The sequence below is a fragment of the Diospyros lotus genome, chromosome 8 (assembly GCF_014633365.1).
Source record: "Diospyros lotus cultivar Yz01 chromosome 8, ASM1463336v1, whole genome shotgun sequence".
NCBI classification, from domain to species: Eukaryota; Viridiplantae; Streptophyta; class Magnoliopsida; order Ericales; family Ebenaceae; genus Diospyros; species Diospyros lotus.
The window spans coordinates 3,686,265-3,706,936 of NC_068345.1; the positions used below are offsets into that span (position 1 = coordinate 3,686,265).

General features: G+C 36.5%; 1 protein-coding gene across 1 annotated transcript; it reads left to right on the plus strand.

Moving 5' to 3' along the window:
* The first annotated feature begins 356 nt into the window (after window positions 1-356).
* On the plus strand, window positions 357-20,438 carry LOC127808086 (protein S-acyltransferase 8-like). The gene is made up of 5 exons (XM_052346447.1): window positions 357-682; window positions 17,713-17,898; window positions 18,441-18,746; window positions 18,868-19,101; window positions 19,529-20,438. The coding sequence occupies exons 1-5, from the start codon at window positions 644-646 to the stop codon at window positions 20,045-20,047; spliced, it is 1,284 nt and encodes a 427-aa protein (XP_052202407.1). The 5' UTR covers window positions 357-643; the 3' UTR covers window positions 20,048-20,438.
* The last annotated feature ends 234 nt before the right edge of the window (window positions 20,439-20,672 follow it).

The following is a 20,672-nucleotide window of genomic DNA, read 5'->3' on the forward strand; positions in this document are numbered from 1 at the left end:
TCGAAATGTGACACAAAATGAGAGATTTATTGTGTTCAATCTAAAAAAAATAATAATAATTCAGAATTTCCATTCGTGCGCGAGGGGAGGCGACACTAAAGCACTGTATATATAATGGTTTTAATAAATATATTTTATTTTTAAAATAATATTATTTATTAATAAATATATGATATTTGTAATATTTTATTAATTAATAAAATTACTTTAAACCGTTGTCAAAGTTCAATAAATATAAATTATTTTTAGATAAGACGTAATAATTTTACTTACAAAATAAAATGATTTTAAAAATAAGATATTTTATTAAAATTAACATTACCCACGTATATAATAAATATATGTTGGTCGAAAACCGCCACTGCTTTCTCTCTCTCTCTCGGATCACAGCAGCGAGCCAGGGCCAAGCCAAAACCCCTTCGATTCCTCTCGCTGCGCACCGAATTCGAGCGCGTTTCGTTCGTAAAACCCTCGGGAATCCGGCTTGGTTTCGCCTGGTTGAATCGGAGGAGTATTCGGCCGATCGATTGGAGTGTTTGGTCTGCGATTCGCGTGGTGCTGGGGAGGGAGATGGACGCCCGCAAGTTCAAAGTCTTCGACTCTCTGCCGGCGTAGCGAAGAGCGGGCGAGCAAAGTAGTTGACATGGCGAAACGCGTGTATCAAGTCTGGAAGGGGAGCAATGTAAGCTTCTCTCTATTCGAAATCTGACGTTGAATCTGTTTTGGGTGATTTTTTCGCGAACTTTTCCCGTCGGGGCCTGCTTTTGATTTCCTGGCCCGCCTGAAAGTTTGTGCGTTTTGATTGGTTCAGTAGTCGATGCTGTTCCGCTTTGTATCGGGTTATGATTAGGGCTTTTTTTCTTTCCCCCCTGAACAGTTTGGTATTCGCTGTTCAAAATTCAGTGATTATAGTGTTGCACTTCGTTTCAGCAGATTCTTCTTCTCCTTTGCGGGTAACTGGAATTTAGTACGTGGTTTCTGTCACTAAGTTGCTGTCTTGTTGTACTGGGTCAGTAGAGGAAATTTTTAGTACTGTGATTTGTTGTGATAAAACTTTTCTGGAGTTTTTCAAGGCTATTTACGGGACGGAAGTGTGTTGGATAGTGTAAGTACTGGGGCAGTAGAGGGAATTTTTAGTATTGTGTAAGTTGGACAATGTCGAAGTTGATAAAGTTCAAGTTCTATTGTTCGGACTTGGGAGATGCGTTTGTTGGATGTCTTTTTTATGATCTTGATTGGTGTTTTTGTGAAAACAAAACTTTTGCTGCAGCAAAACTAGAGAGATTGCGCAACAACCATAGGTGGTAGAAATAGTTGTGGATGTATTGCCTTGTTCATTTGTTCCAAAATGCACATCCCAAGACAATTATGTTTTTGAACTCTTGGCAAGTCTGTAAGAGATGTTATTTTAATTCCCACCCCTCTTTTTTTGATCTTACATCAATTGATAATTTGGAACCATCAAAATTGAACATCTGAATAGCACTAACAAGAAGAAGAGTGATGATGACAAAACAACAAGACTTGTAATTAGAAAAAAGATCACAAGAAGCTGAAAGAGAATAAATTTTAGCAGTTTTCTAGGAATATTATTCAAGTGGTATCTGCATGACAAATTTTTGTTCTATATTTCCTTCGCACAGTTTGAGATATCTTTGTCACACTTATTACTTTTGCATTAATTTGTAAGTTAATATTTGTAACTTGATGGGAAATGTAAATTTTGTTTAGAGAGGGATTGTAATATAATTTCTTGGAGATGAAGATAACCACAGGTTTTGGCATATTCTTTCTCTTTCTTTCTCTGTTCTCCTTCCTTATTTGCTTGGTTCTCTCATTCTCTTTATCTTGTTTCTTCTTACTTCCTCTTCTCTTCCTCTCCCAATTTATAATCTCCCTTATGTTCCCACATCAATATTGGTGTCAAGGGAAGGGAAATAAAAAGAGAGGACGCTAACATTGATGTGGAGGAAGAGGAGACTAAGACAAACAAGAGAAGGTGAATAAGGGACAAACAAGTGGATTCAATTCAATTAATAACTAATGTCAAAGTCTAAATCATTTCTAGAACAGTGGTGTATCCATATACTCACATGTTTTTATCAAACTAGGAAGCAAAGTTTAGGAGGAAATAAAATCAAAATATATTGATATTATAAATAGATAAAATTCTATAGGTTTTAAAAATTCAGTGTTCATCACTTCTTCAAAGTTATATCTAGAGACAAGAATTTAGTTGGCCATCTTAGATGGTAGAATTTGTGTTTTGGGAGGGTTGTAGGAGTTAGCTAGAGAGACTCTTTCACGAGGAAGGATTAAAGGCTTTGAAAGTCTTGTTTTAGTTTTCCTTGTACGATTGAGTTATCTTTTTGATTTACTTGAAACAGAGGGTGGGTTTGGAGTTGGGAAATGAAGTGAATATATATATTTTTTTTGGGTGTGTGTACTTTTTTTCTTCTTTTGATAGGTAAACAACTTGAAAAACACTGCATGTAAAGGGAGTGAACTGCATATAAGAGGGGTCAAAAGTGAACAAGCCAAAACAATTCATCAAGGTCCAAGGAAATGAGCTAAAGAAGAAAAAGAAATAGGAATGAACACAACTACATAATCAAAGAAGGAAGGGCACAATTTTATAGTAATGGATGAAATGCCCTAAACCTCTTAGACTCTGTGGTTTTACTTTCGCCAGGAATATCATATCCCAAAAAAAAGAAGTAAGAATCCATATGATGCATGACCATATTCTTTATTGTTTCTATTTGGTTAGGTTGGTTAGTATTTAAGTTATTAGGATTTGGAAACTATTTTTTTTTTAATAATATCACCTTTGATAAGTAGTCTTGTAACTGGAATGTGACTTTTAAAATAGATGGATGGCTAAGATTAGAGCGATTCCTTTGTGATCAATGACTAGGATATAATTATCATTGTAAGCCTAGTATAAATAGCCTTTTAAGACACTTTATAGGCAGTGATTTTACTCTAATTAAAATTTTGAGGTTTTCTTAAACCCTGTTTTTCATATTTGTTCCAGATTTGATCTTACACTGTTTTAGCCCTATTTTTGCACTTATTTTTGCTGATTCTTTACCTCACATTGCATTGAAGTGGTTTCAGAGTGAGATGATTCAAAACTTGCGTTAGGGTTTTCACATTAGAGAGCCATGGTTGGAATGTGCTAGAGGATGTGGAAGAGCCAATCAATTCCAAGAAACATAATTGGCTGAATGCAGCATATGATTGAAGATTTGCTGCAAGCTGTGCATGCTTTGCAACAACATGAACGTGTGAGAATCCATATGGAGATTTCGGAAGGTGATCACAATCCTTTTGACATACTAGAAGGTGGTCTTGGGGGGGGAACTTGAACTGGAGAAAATGAAAACCCTTTCATGATGCAAATTTCATGTCATGGGACATATTGGAAGAATGAATGGTACATGCACTTGACTTTTGAGGCTGTGGAATCAAAGTAGGCGGTGCTTATTCTTATGGAAAGATGCGTTTGTGGACATTTTGGGTGAGATAAAACTTTAGCAATGGTGAGTGAAATACTATTGGTTGAAGGTGAACTAGGATGTTGAGAGATTGGTGGAGCAGTGTAGAGTTTGTTGACTTGCAGAAGGCAAACCCCAAAATACTTGTTTGCATACTCTTATCGCTTGCTACTTCCTCTTGGATTCATTTTAGTATGGATTTTGTTCTTGGATTACCTAAAATTGTAAGAGGGCATGATTATATCCTTGTGGTGGTTAATCCATTTTCCAAAATGAGTCATTTCATTCCTTATCAAGAATTGTGGTTGAATTGTCTTCCAAAGAACTAGGCAACAAGGGATTCCTATGACTATAGTATTGAACATATACGTGAAATTTATGAGACATTTTTGGCATTCTTTATGGAGGAAGTTGGGAACTCAATTGCAATATTCAAGCATTTGTCATTCATAAATAGATGGGCAAATTGAAGTGGTGAAAAGAGTCTTGGTAATTCGTTGAGGTGCCTTGTTGGTGATCATGTAAAGGTTTGGAATACAATCCTTCCTCACATTGAATTTACTTATAACAATTTAGTGAACCACACTATAGCTGCTTATGGTCACAAGCGCCAACATGTGTTTGATTTTGTGCCATCACTACATGAAACTCAAATTAGTGAAGATATAGAAGCTTTTGTTGATCTTGTTCAAGGGATCCATTGAGAGGTATGTGTTGCCATTAAGGCTAGCAATGAACCTTACAAGGAAAACGTTGATCAACTTCGGAGGTTTAAAGAATTCTTTAAAGGTGATTAAATTTTGGTCCATCTTGGAAAGGAGAGGTGTCTAGATGATTTTGGATATCTGAACTTACCATAAGCTCAAGTCTAGAAAAATTGGACCACACAAGATTTTGCAACAAGATTAGCTCCAATGCTTACGTGGTAAAGCTTCTAGATGATCTTCACTCCACCCTATTTTTAAAGTTACAAACTTGTTTGATTTCCATGGGCTTGATGGAGGGAATGACAAAACTTCCGTTCATCAGTTGCCAAAGAAATCAAGAGAAATAACTGAAGAAGTGGTTGATATAGAAGAGCCTTGGTCCCAATGTGGCAATCTCTATTGTCAATCTCTTGTCAAGTGATTTGGTAACATCTCCCACAAGAAGCACTTGGATATTTGAAGAAGAGTTGCAAAAAATTGATCCCATCATTTATGATCAATACATCCAAGTTTTCTCATTGGAGCTGAGTTTCTTTTGAACTTGGGAGGATTGATGCAGGATAATATTCTTTATGATCAATACATCCTAATTTCCATATCTTCATTCCAGATTTGATCTTACACTGTTTTAGCCAAAATTTTGCACCTGTTTTTGCTGATTCTTCCTCTCACATGTCACCATAAGTCCTTCACATCAAAGGGAGGAAACCTTGTGTTGTAAGTGAACCAAAATTCATCACTAAAGTTGACATGACTTTTTGAATACCAAATATATGAATCAAGGGTCATTTTGTTATGGTCCAAAAACTGTTTTCTGCTTTTGAAACCAGATAAACTCAATAGAATGCCTCTAGCTAATTGGTTGTGGAAACTAAGGACTTAATTTATAAAACTTCAATTTTAAGGAATAATATTCACTAGTTTCAGGAATTACTATTGGATGAAAATGAAAACTACATGAAAAGATAAGCATGTCTTCAATGTTTTCAGAATCCTCAGTTTTAAAAATAGAGAAGACAGAGAAAATGAAAGCATAAAAATTGTAACTAAATAGATGGCAAACCTCTATAGTCACCAAATAGATGGATATCAGTTGAGTCACTGCTAGCCTTGTAGAAAAAGACACCAATTCATCAAAACCTGACCTCTTTTTGAAGGTTATTTATGGTGTAAATATCTCCATGAGCAGCTGACTAAATAAAGAAAGCAACCTAGGGGGAACTCTCAATTTCAAAATGACTTTTTAAGGAAGAGACTTTCCTTGATCATGGAGAATACCACAAAACAAATCCACAGAAAAACAACCATGGTGTGAGGTTGTAATAAGACCTCAATTCAATTGTTAAGAGGCAATTAAATTCTTGATTTTTTAGGGCTTTCTAGCCACCAGTGCGCATCCTAAGGGGATATTGCGGCTTTTGTTGCTATTGCTCTTAATAATAATAATCATGAGTAGCCTAGAGTTATGATAGGATGGATGTTTTAAGATGGACAATTAGATGAATTTCATATGGGTGATAAAGGGCTAAGTTGGTGCTAGCAATGTGCTTGCTAGTCATTATCATGGGGCAAAGAAGAGTTGAGGTTTCTTAGTTGCAAGAGAGATGAGAAAGCATTGATGATAGGGCCTTTATCTGGTCCATTGATTAGAAATGAGTTTTTGTCTTTTTTAAAATTCCATTTTGGATGGGTGCATTGAAGACATGTTCTTATTGCACTGTATCCGTTTTGTTCACCCCTCTTCAAGCATCTTTTTTTTTTTTTTTTTTTTTATAACTAAGAGTTTATACATAAACAAGTTCCTCCTTCCTTGCATTAGGTAGCACAAGTTAGTTATATATATCTTCCCTTCTTAGTTTGTTAATATGATGAATGGAGCCATGCAATGGCACCCACACAAATAAACTTACTTTGGATGGTGCTTTTACTTCCCATAATAACCTTCCATGGAAGATTCACCTCCCTTTTATATGCAGTTACTTATAGATGTGATATGGTTATGGAAGGGGAGACTGATTTGTGGATGGTATCTTGTGGCCTCATGTTATGGATATTTTGAGAAGCATTATGATTGTTAGGAATGACTTCTTTGTTGCGAAAGTACACCTAGTTCTGTTATTTCGAAAATTGGAGCATTCATCATTATCATCAACTGTGCCTTATCCTAACCAATTTAGGGTTAGTGGCACAACATGCAAAATGTCAATTAACTTCTAGGTTGCATTGACAATACAAATCCATGCAAAAGAACATTGTGGAAAAATTCAATGTTGAATGCCCTTCCTGAACCAACCCTCTAGTAAGGGAATGATGAGATAAATCACCGTCTCCATATGGAAAAGTTCCATGAGATGGCGGTGAATCAAAATAATTGATATGGTTGTGTTCAATCATGTAGTTGATATTGTGTAACGAATCTGTACAATTGGAACATGATTATTTATATAGAAGGGATGAAGACTTTTTATGTATGAAAATGGGGTCATTTTAAATTCAAGATTGAAATAATTCTCATTTGCTAAGATTAATTAGAAGAGTTGTGAACATATGTTACATTGATAAAGGTGCATTTTAAGTTGAGGCTAAAAGGGCTATAACAATCACACTCTATAGATCTCATGTGCCATATAACAAAGCTAGTGTTAAAACTGTCGAGTGACATTTTTCTTTTAGCTTTAATGAAATATTAAACACTAGATGTACTTTTCCATTTTAACCAGCATGTCTTAATTCTATGGGCAACATCTTTATTAATCTTCCATCTTTCTGGATAGTTGATCCTAGATATCTAAACCTATCTTTTCTTGGGATGTCTTAATTCTATGGGTAACATTATCCAAACTTGTATCTTTACTAGAACTTGCATTCCATATATTCAGTTTTTAATTTGCTTAACTTAAAACCTCTACCATAATGTCATCTACACTTGTATTCACACCTTTTGTCTCATCCACTTTTAAAAGATATCATCTGCAAATAACATAGTAACATACACCAACGATAATATGTTCAACGAGTTAATAGTGTAACATCATGGGTCCTTCTGCAAAAGTGGTAGCTGGAGGCGACTTATGAGCTCATGGGACAAGTAATATACCCAAGACCTTCTCAATAGACTATTGAGGGATTCGGTTGTGATGAACTCTCCTCCTCCCCTCCTTTAATACTTGGCGACCTTGCCAAGCTAGAAAATCCATATCGATCAATTTGACCCGAGTCAATTTTAGAACACTTTCTTGGTGAACACCCAAGTGGTAGTAGTCCTAGGTTAGTTTTAATATCACTTATAACACAACGGGAGTTTACACTGTTTTTTGGGAACCTAATGCCACTCTCCTCCTCTATTCAGGTTTGGGACTGGCTGTAAGTAGGAATTCACAGGTGAAGTTAAAAACATAGTTCATGTCAAGTGGAAATTTAAAAGGTCATAGTACATTTATACATCTAATTGCTTCATACATAAAATAAAAGAAATAGACAGATAACTTGAGCCTTGTGGTTCACTCTTTCTTCTTATTTTTGATTTTCAATTACAGTAATGTAAAGTTTGAGGGCATCATCATTTTGGTTTGATTTTCATTTTTTTCTTAAGATCCTCTTTTGGAACCAGTAAACACTTTTTTTTTTGGTTATTTTTTATAATTAGAATGTTACTGAATCAAAATTTTTCTGAAAACAAGTTCATTATCAGTCAATAAAGTGTGTTCTTTTTAGTTTATTTATCTCCAGAAACCGAATAATTTTCAGAACCACAACCAAATTTACCTTGAATAATTTTGAAAAAAAAATATTTAAATGAAAAAGACATGTAAGCTGAAAACACATTCCTCTACTAAATAGAAGAAACTTTAAGTAGATTTGATTTACTGTGGTAAAATATTAAAATAATCGAAGAATAAAGAATGAAAGAAAATGAATGAATCAAGCAGATTGAGTTGATGAAACACATCTAAAGCCTTAAGTGAGTAAAAGATTTAAAATGGAATGTTGTGTTGGTACCTTGACCAATGTCTAAGCATCTTTCTTCATTTTCTCCCCTTTGTCCGTTTTCCTATAGTGGCAAGCCATTACTGATTAAAATAATCCATGTAAAAAACAGATATAGAAATCAATAAATGGGAGTGGCTAGAAGATTAAAAAACCACGTATCTATAGTGGCAAGCCATTACTGATTAAAATAATCCAAGTAAAAAACAGATATAGAAATCAATAAATGGGAGTGGCTAGAAGATTAAAAAACCACATATCAACCAAGGAATAGCATGCCCATTGGTTCCTAGGGAAGGGAACAAATTGAAATATTTCAATTTTGTGAAATACCAAATAGAATCACTAGTCAAATATTAGTTCTAGTGTTTCCTTACAGTACATAAAAACACTATAAAAAATACCAAATATTACATAATAGAGAAATCAATAATTGGGAATGACAATAAGATTAAAAACAACATATCAACCACGGAATAAAAGTTCCATTTGTTTCTAGTGAAATGACTGAAATATTTCTATTTCCTGAGGGACGGAAATGAAGCACTTGTAAAATATTAATTGTAGTTGTGTGACTTGTTTTAAAATAGCCAGTGGCAGAACTTTCCGGCCATCAAGGCTTGGGAGCCATGCAACTGATTGTGTACGCAGGATGTAATGCAGGAATTAGAAAGACAACTAAAAATAGAAAACAGAACGTAAATGTCAAAGTGGGTGAATCAGTATGCGTTCTGTTTGTATATGGGCCGCCTATGTATGAAATTGGAAAAGATAGTGAATAAATGAAATATTAACCTGCGGAAGTGGGAGAGAGATTATTAAGAAGGTGATATGGCAACTCCTTGTTCGATATGGTTTCTGTTTTTTGGGTTCCAAAAGGATAAGGATCCTGAGAGATAAAGCAAGGTCGGGGAGGCATTTGTAGTTTAGGATAATTGTTGTAAAATAATTTGGGGTAGGTAGGAGCTTATAAATTTAAGGACTAGCTGATTAGAAGAGGATTTTGTTGTGGGCGTGATGTTTTGTTTTTCTTTTGTTTCTTTTTTTTTCTTGTAGAAAACTTTTAGGAAGATTGGTCTAGTATTTAGTGTAGGTAGGAGTTTATAATTCATATATATACACATAATATTCAATACATATATGGTGTTATCTTAATCTTGAAAGTTGTGTCTCTATTTTAGAACAACAAACATACTCAATTGAAATTCTAATTATTTACTGCTTTAGTCTTTTTATCTTAAATTTATTTTTAGGTAAACATATGTTAAACATATTCGGCTATTAGGAGAGGTATATTGCCAGTGTTCATGTGATTTAAGAAGAGGGGATGGTAGATTTTTGTTTGTGTACATCAGTGGGTGCAAGCCCCAACCCATGCTGGAACCAGAAAGGAAGTTGTTGAGAGAGTTTGGATTGAATAAAAATTCTCTCATATGTATTCCATGGGTATGAAACCCTATATATACAAGAAGTATATGCTAATAAATCTCCTAAAAACTAGGAGTAGATAACAACCTAATAAGTAGGAACAATAATCATCTATAATTTCCAGATTTATACAAAATATAAAAACGTAAACTTGATTTATCTTCTTAGGCTTTATGCTTCTTTATCTTCTCATCATTAACCGCCACTCCTTATCTTCTAAATGATAAGGTTCTTTATCTGCAACACTCCCCCTCAAGATTGAGAATGGATATCATCCATTCCAATCTTGCTAGTCAACCTTTGATGCACAACTGTAGGCAACCCTTTAGTGAGAATATCTGCAAGTTGTTCACAAGATGATATATATGGAGTACATATTAGCCCACTATCTAATTTTTCCTTAATGAAGTGTCGGTCCACCTCGACATGCTTGGTTCTATCATGTTGTACCGGATTGTGAGCAATACTGATTGCTGATTTGTTGTCACAATATAGTCTCATAGGTTCCACCAAAGTGATCTTCAAATCATCTAACAAAATTTTCAACCAAAGTAACTCACATACCCCTAATGCCATGGATTTGAACTCTGCCTCTGCACTTGACCGGGCCACCATACTTTGTTTTTTGCTTCTCCAAGTTACAAGATTACCCCCTAGAAAGGTACAATAGCTGGATGTAGATCTTCTGTCCACCACTGACCCTGCATAATCTGCATCAGTATAGGCTTCAAGTATCATATTTTGCCCCCTTTTGAACATAATACCTTTCCCTGGTGTCCCTTTCAAGTAATGAAGTATTCTTAAAACTGCTCTAAGGTGAGTTTCTTTTGGACAATGCATAAATTGACTGACAACCCCCACTGCATATGCAATATCTGGCCGGGTGTGAGCTAGATAAATTAGTTTTCCTACTAACCTTTGGTAGGATTCTTTATTTACCTCTTTATCTTTTGGAACCTCCCCCAATTTGTGGTTAAATTCAATTGGAGTAGTAGCAGCCTTGCAACCTAGCAGCCCAGTTTCCTTTAGCAAGTCCACAATATACTTTTGTTGAGAAATAAAGATGCCCTCTTTTGAGTGTGCAACTTCTATGCCCAAGAAATATTTCAGCCTCCCCAAGTCTTTAATTTCAAACTCTTTAATTAGGCATTCCTTTAATCTAGTCATACCTTTTTCATCATTTCCGGTCACAACAATATCATCCACATATACCAATAGGATTGTTACCCCCCCTGTGGCCGAGTGATGGATGAAGAGGGTATGATCTCATTGGCTTTGTTTATACCCTAAGGTAAGCATTGCATGGGTAAACCGGCCAAACCAGGCCCTAGGAGACTGTTTAAGGCCATACAATGCCTTTTTTAGTTTGCACACAACCTGCCCATGAGTATTTGTACTATAGCCGGGGGTAAGTCCATGTAAACTTCCTCCTCTAGGTCTCCATGCAAGAAGGCATTTTTTACATCATATTGCATCAATGGCTAGCCTAGGTTAGCAGCTAGAGATAGAAGAACTCTTACCGTATTGAGCTTTGCAACTGGGGAAAAGGTGTCTAGATAATCAATGCCATATACTTGAGTGTATCCTTTTGTTACTAGCCTTGCCTTATACCGGTCTAGGTTCCCATCAGATTTGTATTTGATTGTATACACCCATTTGCATCCTATCGGTTGTTTTCCTTTCGGTAGTTGAACTAGCTCCCACGTATTGTTTTTTTCAAGGGCTGCCATCTCGACTTCCATGGCAGTCCTCCAATTCTCATCCCTTAGTGCTTCGGAAAAATGGTGAGGAATTGGGATGGTATGTAGGCTGGTTAGGAAGGTTTTGTGTGGGGTAGATAGTTTAGAGTAGGATAGGACCAGGTGTAAAGGATGCTGAGTGCAGGTCCTGGTGCCTTTTCCGAGGGCTATAGGCCATTCCAGATCATTGGAAAAGGTAGGAGCATCTTGAGGTGTGTGATGTTCAGTTATAGGGGCAGTGGAGTTAATAGAATTATTACCTGCTGGTGTCACAAGAGAGCTGTTGGTGTCAGTGCTGTTAACAGGTTTAGAAGAGGAAGTAGATTCTTGGATCTTCATTGGGCTAGTAGCCAGCTTCTGCCGCCTTGAGTAGACCTGCAGGGGAGGAGTACTTGGTGAGGTTTCCTCTAGAGTCTTGTCTGGTGTATCTTTTGCAGTAATCGGATCTAGTGAGGAGATAGTTTGAGGTGAGGGATCTAGATTAGGTAGGGGCATGACTGGATTTCCCTCGGCAGTTTTGTTACTGTCATGAAAGTGATCAAAATAGGGAGAATTTTCCACAAAAGTAACATCAGCCGAGACAGAGAATCTTTTGGAAGGAGGGTGGTAGCACTTGTAGCCCTTTTGGCTGGAGGAATATCCAATGAAAATGCATTTCAGAGCGCGGGGATCTAATTTGCCTCTATTGGGGTTGTGAACATGCACAAATGATACACACCCAAATATTTTTGGTTTCAGCAGCTAGATATATGTAAATCAGGAAAATGACTGCTTAAGAGTTGAAGAGGGCTATAGGATTCAAGAGTTTGAGATGACAGTCTATTAATCAGGGTAGTGGCTATTAGGACAACTTCTCTCCAATAATTTTTTGGAACATTATGGTGGAAAAGTAGTGCCCTAGTCACAGCTAATAGGTGCCCAATTTTCCTCTCAGCCACCCCATTTTGTTGGGGTGTATATGGACAAGATGATTCATGAATAATTCCTTTTTGTTGGAAAAAATGTGCAAGGGATTGATTGAAAAAATCTTAGGCATTATCAGTCCTTAGCCTCTTGATTGGCACTCCAAATTGAGTACTAATCATGTTATAGAAGTTAGGAAAAATAGTGCTTACTTCAGATTTGTTTTTCATAAGAAACAACCACATTACCCTAGTGCAATCATCCACAAATATGATGAACCACCTTGCCCCAAAAAGATTGGGAACAGTTGCAGGGCCCCAAACATCACTATGTAGAAGGGAGAATGGACTAGAGGTTCTTTTATTGGATGAAGGGTAAGACACCCTTTTATGTTTAGCAAATTCACAAATAGGGTAATGAAAATCTTGAATATCACAACTCCTAAACAAAGCTGGAAACATAACTCTTAAGAGTAGAAAACGAAGGATGACCAAGACGATGGTGATGTAACCAGATCTGGTCCTTATTAGATTGCACCAAACAAGACACAAGATTCACCTTGTCCTTGTTTTCTTCCCCATTTGATCCATCAAAGTAGTATAGGCCAGCCCTAGCTTTAGCAAGCCCAATCCTCTTCTTCAACCCCTGTTCTTGAATTTCACAGCAAGTAGAAGAAAAATTAACACTGCAATTGTTATCCAGGGTAAGCTTTTGAATGGAGATGAGGTTGGTGAAGAGTTTAGGGACATGGAGAACATCTTTGAGAGTTAGATAGTTATTAAGGATGATATTTCCTTGGCCAGCAACAGTGGTCAAAGAGCCATCTACCAGTGTTATCTTTTTTGAGCTTGAATAAGGACTATAGGTAGTGAAATAATGGGATAAAGGGGTCATGTGATCTGTTGCCCCAGAATTAAGAATCCAAGAATCAGATTGGGTTATTTTCAAAGCATGTAGGGTGAGAGAATGGGAGGACACACCTGTAAGTGCAAGAGAACAGGTACCTTTTTCTTTCTTTTCAAGAGAGTCTAGAAAGTTTCTTAGCTTTTCAATTTCTGCCCGGTTGAAATCCAAGCGATTTGTCTGCTCCTTTTGTTCCCCTTGCTTGTACTCTGTTTGCTGCTGTTGATTGCTGGCTATATAGGCTTGATTTTGGACCCCAAATTGTCCTCCTTTAGATGGTTTTCCATGTAGCTTCCAGCACCTCTCTATGGTATGCCTTGGTTTTTTGCAAAAGGTACACCATAGAGAGTCTCGAGAATCTCTATTGCTGAAAGTTTTATCTCCGGCAGCCTTCCTTTCCTCCTTAGGACCCTGGTTAGGACCTCTCAATGCTATTAATGCTGACTTTTCTATTGGAGCAGTGTCTAGCATTACTCCTCTTCTTCCTTCTTCAGCCCGGATTAGAGAGATTACCTCATTTAGGGAAGGTATATCCTCTTTGCCAAGTATTTGAACCGGACTGCATCAAACTCCATATTTAGACCTGCCAAGAAGTCATAGGTTCTCTCCTTTTCCACAAATCTTTTATGTAAGGCTGCATCTTCACTACACTTCATCTTTAGACATTGATAATGATCTAATTCTTGCCATAGAGCTTGCAGCATATTAGAGTACTCAATAACAGATCTTACCCCTTGTTTGGTTGCTGCAATCTTAGTTCGGACTTCATATATTTGTGCTGCATCCTTCACTTTAGAATATGTGAGGTTGATAGCCTCCCAAATATCCTTAGCGGTTGTTAAAAACATCACCGTATCACTTATCTTGGGCATCATCGAATTCCAAAGCCAAGACATAACTAAAGAGTCCTCCTCATCCCATGCAGCAAACATAGGATCTCCTTCTTTAGGGCCAGTCCCTAATAGATGACTTATCTTACCTTTACCTTTAAGAAAGGTCCGAATAAGTTGGGACCATTTTAGGTAGTTTCTTCCATTCAACCAGTAGGCCGCCTGGAGATTTTGTAGTTCTCCTCCATTACTCGAGTTGCTGGATCCGGTGAATGGAGCTTTTGACGGGCTACTTGTTTCAACCGCTTCTGATGTAGGATTGGTGTTGGAGATGGTAGACATCTTAGGGGAAAAAATAAGAAAATATCGGGTGAAGAAGGAAGTCGCAACTGACTTTGATTTCTTCAAGAACCGGAACAAGAAGAACAGGCCAGAATGGGACTAAGTAAGGAAAAAAAGGGTAATGAAGGCCTAAACAGAATTCCCTAGAGACCAGGCTCTGATACCATGTTGAGAGAGTTTGGATTGAATAAAAATTCTCTCATATGTATTCCATGGGTATGAAACCCTATATATACAAGAAGTATGCTAATAAATCTCCTAAAAACTAGGAACAATAATCATCTATAATTTCCAGATTTATACAAAATATAAAAACTTAAACTTGATTTATCTTCTTAGGCTTTATGCTTCTTTATCTTCTCATCATTAACCGCCACTCCTTATCTTCTAAATGATAAGGTTCTTTATCCGCAACAAAAGTCTACTGGAGCACTTATTATCCCTGTTCTACATGCTCATGATAACTAGTTGAATAGCTCTATTCAAACACTCTGGAAGGTTTTCTATGGAATTTCTAAATTTTAAAATAGCTTAAATGAGAATAGGCCAATAGTTATTACATCTTCATTGTTCTTGATTGTAGGCATTTACTCAATTTAACTATTTTACCCCTTTTTATATCTATGTTTTATGTGTCTTAGGTTAGATTTGACATCTTCTTGGAGGTGTGTTTTTGATCTCTCCTGTATGGCACTTAGGGGGTGTTTGGCAGTCCGTTTTGACCACTTAAAAGCTCTCATTGGAGTTTAAACGCTGTATAGCTTATTTTGTTACACATTTGTTAAAAATTAAAGAGTTTAAATGCTGTCAAGTTTATAAGTTGTTGACCAAGTCAATTACAAATTTGCCCTCAAAACAATTCAAATATTTACAACTCTCTATCCCTTAAAACATTATACTCTCTCATCCTCTGCTCTTCTGGTCACCTCCTCCATTGCCTCTTTTCATCATCGCCGCCTCCAGTAGATCGCTCGTTGCCATCTCCTAGATCTCCTCCTTTGTCGTGTTCATCACCGCCTCTTGCTTCCAGATCGGCCGCCGCCTCCAATCCATCTTTGTCACCCCAGCCCATCATCGTTGCCTCCATCGTCGTCCATCTCCTTTCATTGTGTGTATATATATATATATATCACACATATATATTAGCTTAACGTATATACTTATACATTTAACATTTTTATAAATTAAACCTAAATTTAAACATAAAACATTCTATTAATATATTTTTTAATAATTGTATATAATTCATCAACATCTAATGGTAAAATTTTTATCAGTTGAACATCAATTTATAATTTATTTTTATTAAAAATTAATATTTTTATGAATTTTATTTGTATTATTCAATAATATATTTATTTTAGTTTTTTTTTTAAGTTCTGATATTTTATTAGTTTTTTCAAACCAAACACATAACTATATAAATGACAGCTTAAAAACACATTTATCCAAACACGTTATCAACTTAAACGCTAGCTAACTTTTAAGCTTTACACAACTTACAAGTAAAAAGACTTATAAGCTCTTAAAAAAAAGGGTAAGCCAAGCAGCCTCTTAGACCAACTTTCCCTCACTGATTATATTTATGTCACGTGGCACTTATCGTTGGTCTACTGTTGCTTCTTGAGATTTGGATTGATTGATTATGGAATACATGAGTGAGCTGTGATTTTGGTTCTTTCTAATTTATGCTTTTGTTAAAGTGTTTGAATACTTGTTATATTGTAGAATAATAGCCTGTTTGGCTGTGCAGGGATAAGTCAGAAAAAAACACTATTTTGTAGATAAAAAATGCTTCTTTTTATTTTTTGGGTGGTGTTTGGCCAATAGCAAAAAGATGCTTATTTATGAGAGCAGAAGTTATTATTATTCTTATTATTATTGTTTTGGTCATGGAGAAGCAGAAATTTGGAACTTATATTGTAAAGCAGAAGAAGAAAGAAAAGGAAAATAATTTTTTTTTTGATAAAATTGCTCTCAATCAAAAATGATTCTTGCAAAATGTTTGTCACAAAAATATTTCTTGCTACCGAAAAAATTTTACAACAAAATAAAGCAGATTTAACTGAAAGGAACAAGAACACTTCATAGTTATCTTACTGTATTCTTATTTCTGAATGATTGAATCTTAATACATTATCTTGGTTTGTGGCTCCATAAGATTGTGTAAGTGGGTCCAGAGATTGATTTAGGCAAAATTTGTGTTAGAACAAATCTCTTTATCTGTTAGAATGGGAAAACAGGACTTCTCCAATGCATGAGGTTCCCTGCTTTGTGAATACCTTGAAAAATTGGGCGGTTATGTTTTTATGAACTCCTGTATCTGGATGCATAGATTATTCAAGTGACATCTGTGCTTACTGGCTGGAAGGCAATTTTCATGGTTTTCCATTGGTTGATGAGGCTATGGTGGTTCAGTCATTAATGAGGATTGAAATTGTGATCTTTGACCCTCATTGGTTCTGAAGCTGATAGTGAACTAGTCATCATAAGCATGTTTAGGCTTTAGCAGCCTCTTGAAATGAGTGGTTTTGTTCCTTGCAAGTTGTCCATTCCAGTGCAGGTCTGGACCGTTTGGTGCAGTTCCAAGGGCTCAGGGCTTCATTTATGTCTACTCTGCTCCCTCCTGATGAGGTCTACCAGTTTTTGTAATAGTGTTTGTTCAATGCTTGTGCATTTACCAGTTATATCAAACAAAATGGTATTCAAAGAAGGAAACTAGTAAGTTGGTTAGTTACATTATAAAGGTCAACTGGAAAAGGAAAGAAAATTAACTCAATAATATTAAAGGTCTTCTGATTACTGTTAACTGGAAAAAGAAATAGTAAGGTCTTTTGATTGTTATTTCAATTTGAAATTCATGTTTCTTTTTTTCTTTTGGGCAAGTAATTTGAAAGCCATGTTAGTTTATGCACAGCCATAGATTCTTGTTCTTTGTTTTCTTTCCTTAGCAAATAGGGCTCTATTACCTATTTTCCCTTCGTTTCTTATGTATTTATTATATTTAAAAAATGATACTTTTGATTCTAAAAAGGATATTTGCTTATTGTTGGTGCTTCGTTGAGCAAGCCTGTTTTGTGTATATTGATTGAATAGGTTAGTTCCCTGCAGTGTTAACCATTTTTCTCTCAAGATTTTTAATTTCTTTTCAAAGCAGAAAATCAGAAAATGGGGGAAAAATGAATAATTGATCATCGTGAATTATATTTTATTGTTTATTAGAGTGAGTGAAGAAACTTCTCTTTTTCTTCAGCACTTGAAACTCACTTGAATCACTTATCAGTTTTTTTTAGTGTGTGTAATCTTCAATGAATGTTTGATAGTTTGAATCTATTTTGAATTTAACCTTAATTTGCCTTTTCTTTTTTTGCAGAAATTCTTTCTTGGTGGGAGGTTAATATTTGGTCCAGATGCGCGGTCACTGCTTGTCACCTTATTGCTGATAATTGTTCCAGTTATTATTTTTTGTGTATTTGTGGCAAGGCATCTTCGCCATGCATTTTCGCCATACAATGCAGGATATGCAGTTTTGACGGCTGCAATTGTCTTTACTGTCTATGTTGGTTCTCTTAGTCCTTTTCCATTTAGATTATCTGAACTTTGTTTTTCTTAGCATATTGAAGTATGGGGTTGATGATTGAATATTGTGGCTGCTGTCCAGGCATGGTCATCAGTAGAGTGCTCCAATGTTATGGTTAGGTGTTGAATTCATGGCAATCCCATTTTATACAATGACGTTCTGAGAATTCTTTCAATATGTTTTATTGGGTTTGATTTGGAAGAGGTTAAACAAATGAGACAGGGAATGCCGGTGGATCAAAATCATATGATTTTCCTAGTATTTCGGAATGTCTTTGTCTTCGGATTACTACTTGTTGAAATGCATTTTATAATTTAAATCAGGTTTTTAACTTATCAATAAGAGAAGAGGAAAAGAAAAACAAGATTTTATAATATGAAGAAAGAAAGTGTTCTATTTCTCATGGATGATTTGTATTATTGCATCAATTGGTTGTTTAATTTGATTTGAGTGATTGGTCATTTTATGCATGGGTTTCATTGGCTTGTTATGAATTATAATCCGTTAGATAATCTTGATAGGTATTGGTGCTGCTGCTTCTTACATCAGCCCAGGATCCAGGTATTGTACCACGTAATGCACATCCACCTGAGGAAGAATTGCGTTATGACACTTCAGTATCAGTTGAGGTTGGGGGAAGACAAACACCAACCTTGCAGTTTCCTCGGTCAAAAGAGGTTATGGTTAATGGTATTCCTGTCAGAGTGAAGTATTGTGACACCTGCATGCTGTATCGCCCTCCCCGTTGCTCTCATTGCTCAATTTGTAACAACTGTGTGGAGCGTTTTGATCACCATTGCCCTTGGGTGGGCCAATGCATTGGACTGGTATGTCAGTTGATATGCTAGTTGCAACAGTTCTCGTTCTTTTTTGATCTTTACATCCCCTGATGGCACTGCTCTTGGCTATTTTTCAGTTCACTGTGCTAATACATGCAGTTTTGTGCAGCGCAACTACCGTTACTTCTTTTGTTTCGTCTCCTCTGCAATGCTTCTTTGCATATATGTGTTTGCCATGTCAGCTTTTTACATAAAGGTTTTGATGGATGATCATAAAGGCACTGTTTGGGTGGCAATGAAGGAATCTCCTGCATCGGTGATACTAATGGCTTATTGTTTTATTTCACTATGGTTTGTGGGTGGACTAACGGGCTTTCATCTGTACCTTATTAGCTCAAACCAGGTCAGTTAACTTCTCTCCTTCAGTAATAAGTGTATATTTTGGCTCTTACTCACAATCAGGCTTTCATTTGTACCTTACTAGCACAAACCAGGTCATTTTAACTTTCTCTCCTTCAGTAAGAACATATTTGGCTCAAAGACTGGGGGGGGGGGGGGGGGGGTGTGTTATTTTGTTGCCGTTCATTGTTCTTTATCCTCTTTGATTGGCGCTTGCTTTCTGCGAGTTCACTGAAACAAGTGCTATCAAATTAAGTTATTAGTCCAGGACTTTAGTTGGATAACTGGCATTGGCTGGCCTATGAAAGTCAGACCTTCAATCTTCTAGACATTTATAGACAGGCTTGCTGTTAGACAAATAAAATGATGCACATTGTTGATTCCACGATTATTTTCCCCTGTTGTTTAAAGTTTGTGTACTTCTTTTGCAGACTACGTATGAAAATTTCCGTTACAGATCTGACAATAGGATCAATGTTTATGACCGAGGTTGTTTAAATAATTTTCTAGAAGTATTCTGCTCAAAGGTAAAGCCTTCAAGGAACGATTTCCGAGCCATTGTACAAGAGGAGATACAAAGGCCGCCTCCTTTGCCGTCGGCGAGGGAAGCAGCAGCAGCAGAGGATTTTGGGGAGGATCGGCGTGTAAAGGTAGAAGATGACTTAGAGATAGGCCGGGATCTATTGAAGATCTCCCAGCGGCATAACATTGATGATATCGACGCTGACATACGCAGCAGAGGGAGCGATGTGCATCACCATAATTCATCAGAGGTCGACTCCGTCTTGGGTTCTGATCGTCGACCCCCCACGGACCAGTCAGACACACATCACTCAAGTTGGGGAAGGAGAAGTGGGAGCTGGGAAATTGCACCTGAGGCCCTTGGCGTGAACAACTCCAATGCCTCTGAGAGCAGAAACTATGCTACTCCAAGGGATGCACCTCAGTAAGGCCAGGGCCAGAACCAGTGCCAGTGACTGGAATGAAGGATTCCGTGATGATTTAAAGGAGTGGTGTTGAAATGGCTGATGTTTTTATAACACTGAATTCATCTTTAATGTTGTGTGGTTTGGGAGGGATTTTGCAGCTGACTGGGAAATACATTTATGATGCAGCAACTCAAATTTAAACCACCCTCCCAACACCCCCCCCCCCCCCCCCCCCCCCCTCTCGAGTGGTGTGAATCTGTATTTCCTGTTTTCTTTCTTTATTTTTTTCTTTCTTTTCTCATTTTTTACCTTTTCCTATTCTAAATTATTCTCTGTGAATGCCAGGAACTCTTATTTTTTTCCCCTTAAAAAAGCAGTTAAATAGAAATGCACAATTGGTTTGGAAGAGTCTTATCTTAGGGGCAATGAATCTTTTTATTATTATTATTCTTATTATTATTATTATGTTTAATTTCTTCTTTATTAATTATATGGAATGGTTTTGTTTCAGATATTTTCCCCACAGCTGTGCCGATGACAATGCTTGAGATAAGGTAATGTGGCGGGAATTTTCTTTCAATTTCATGTTCTTGTGTACACCCAGTTGGTCTGTCTTACCTTACTTAATGCAATTTAAATTTTATTA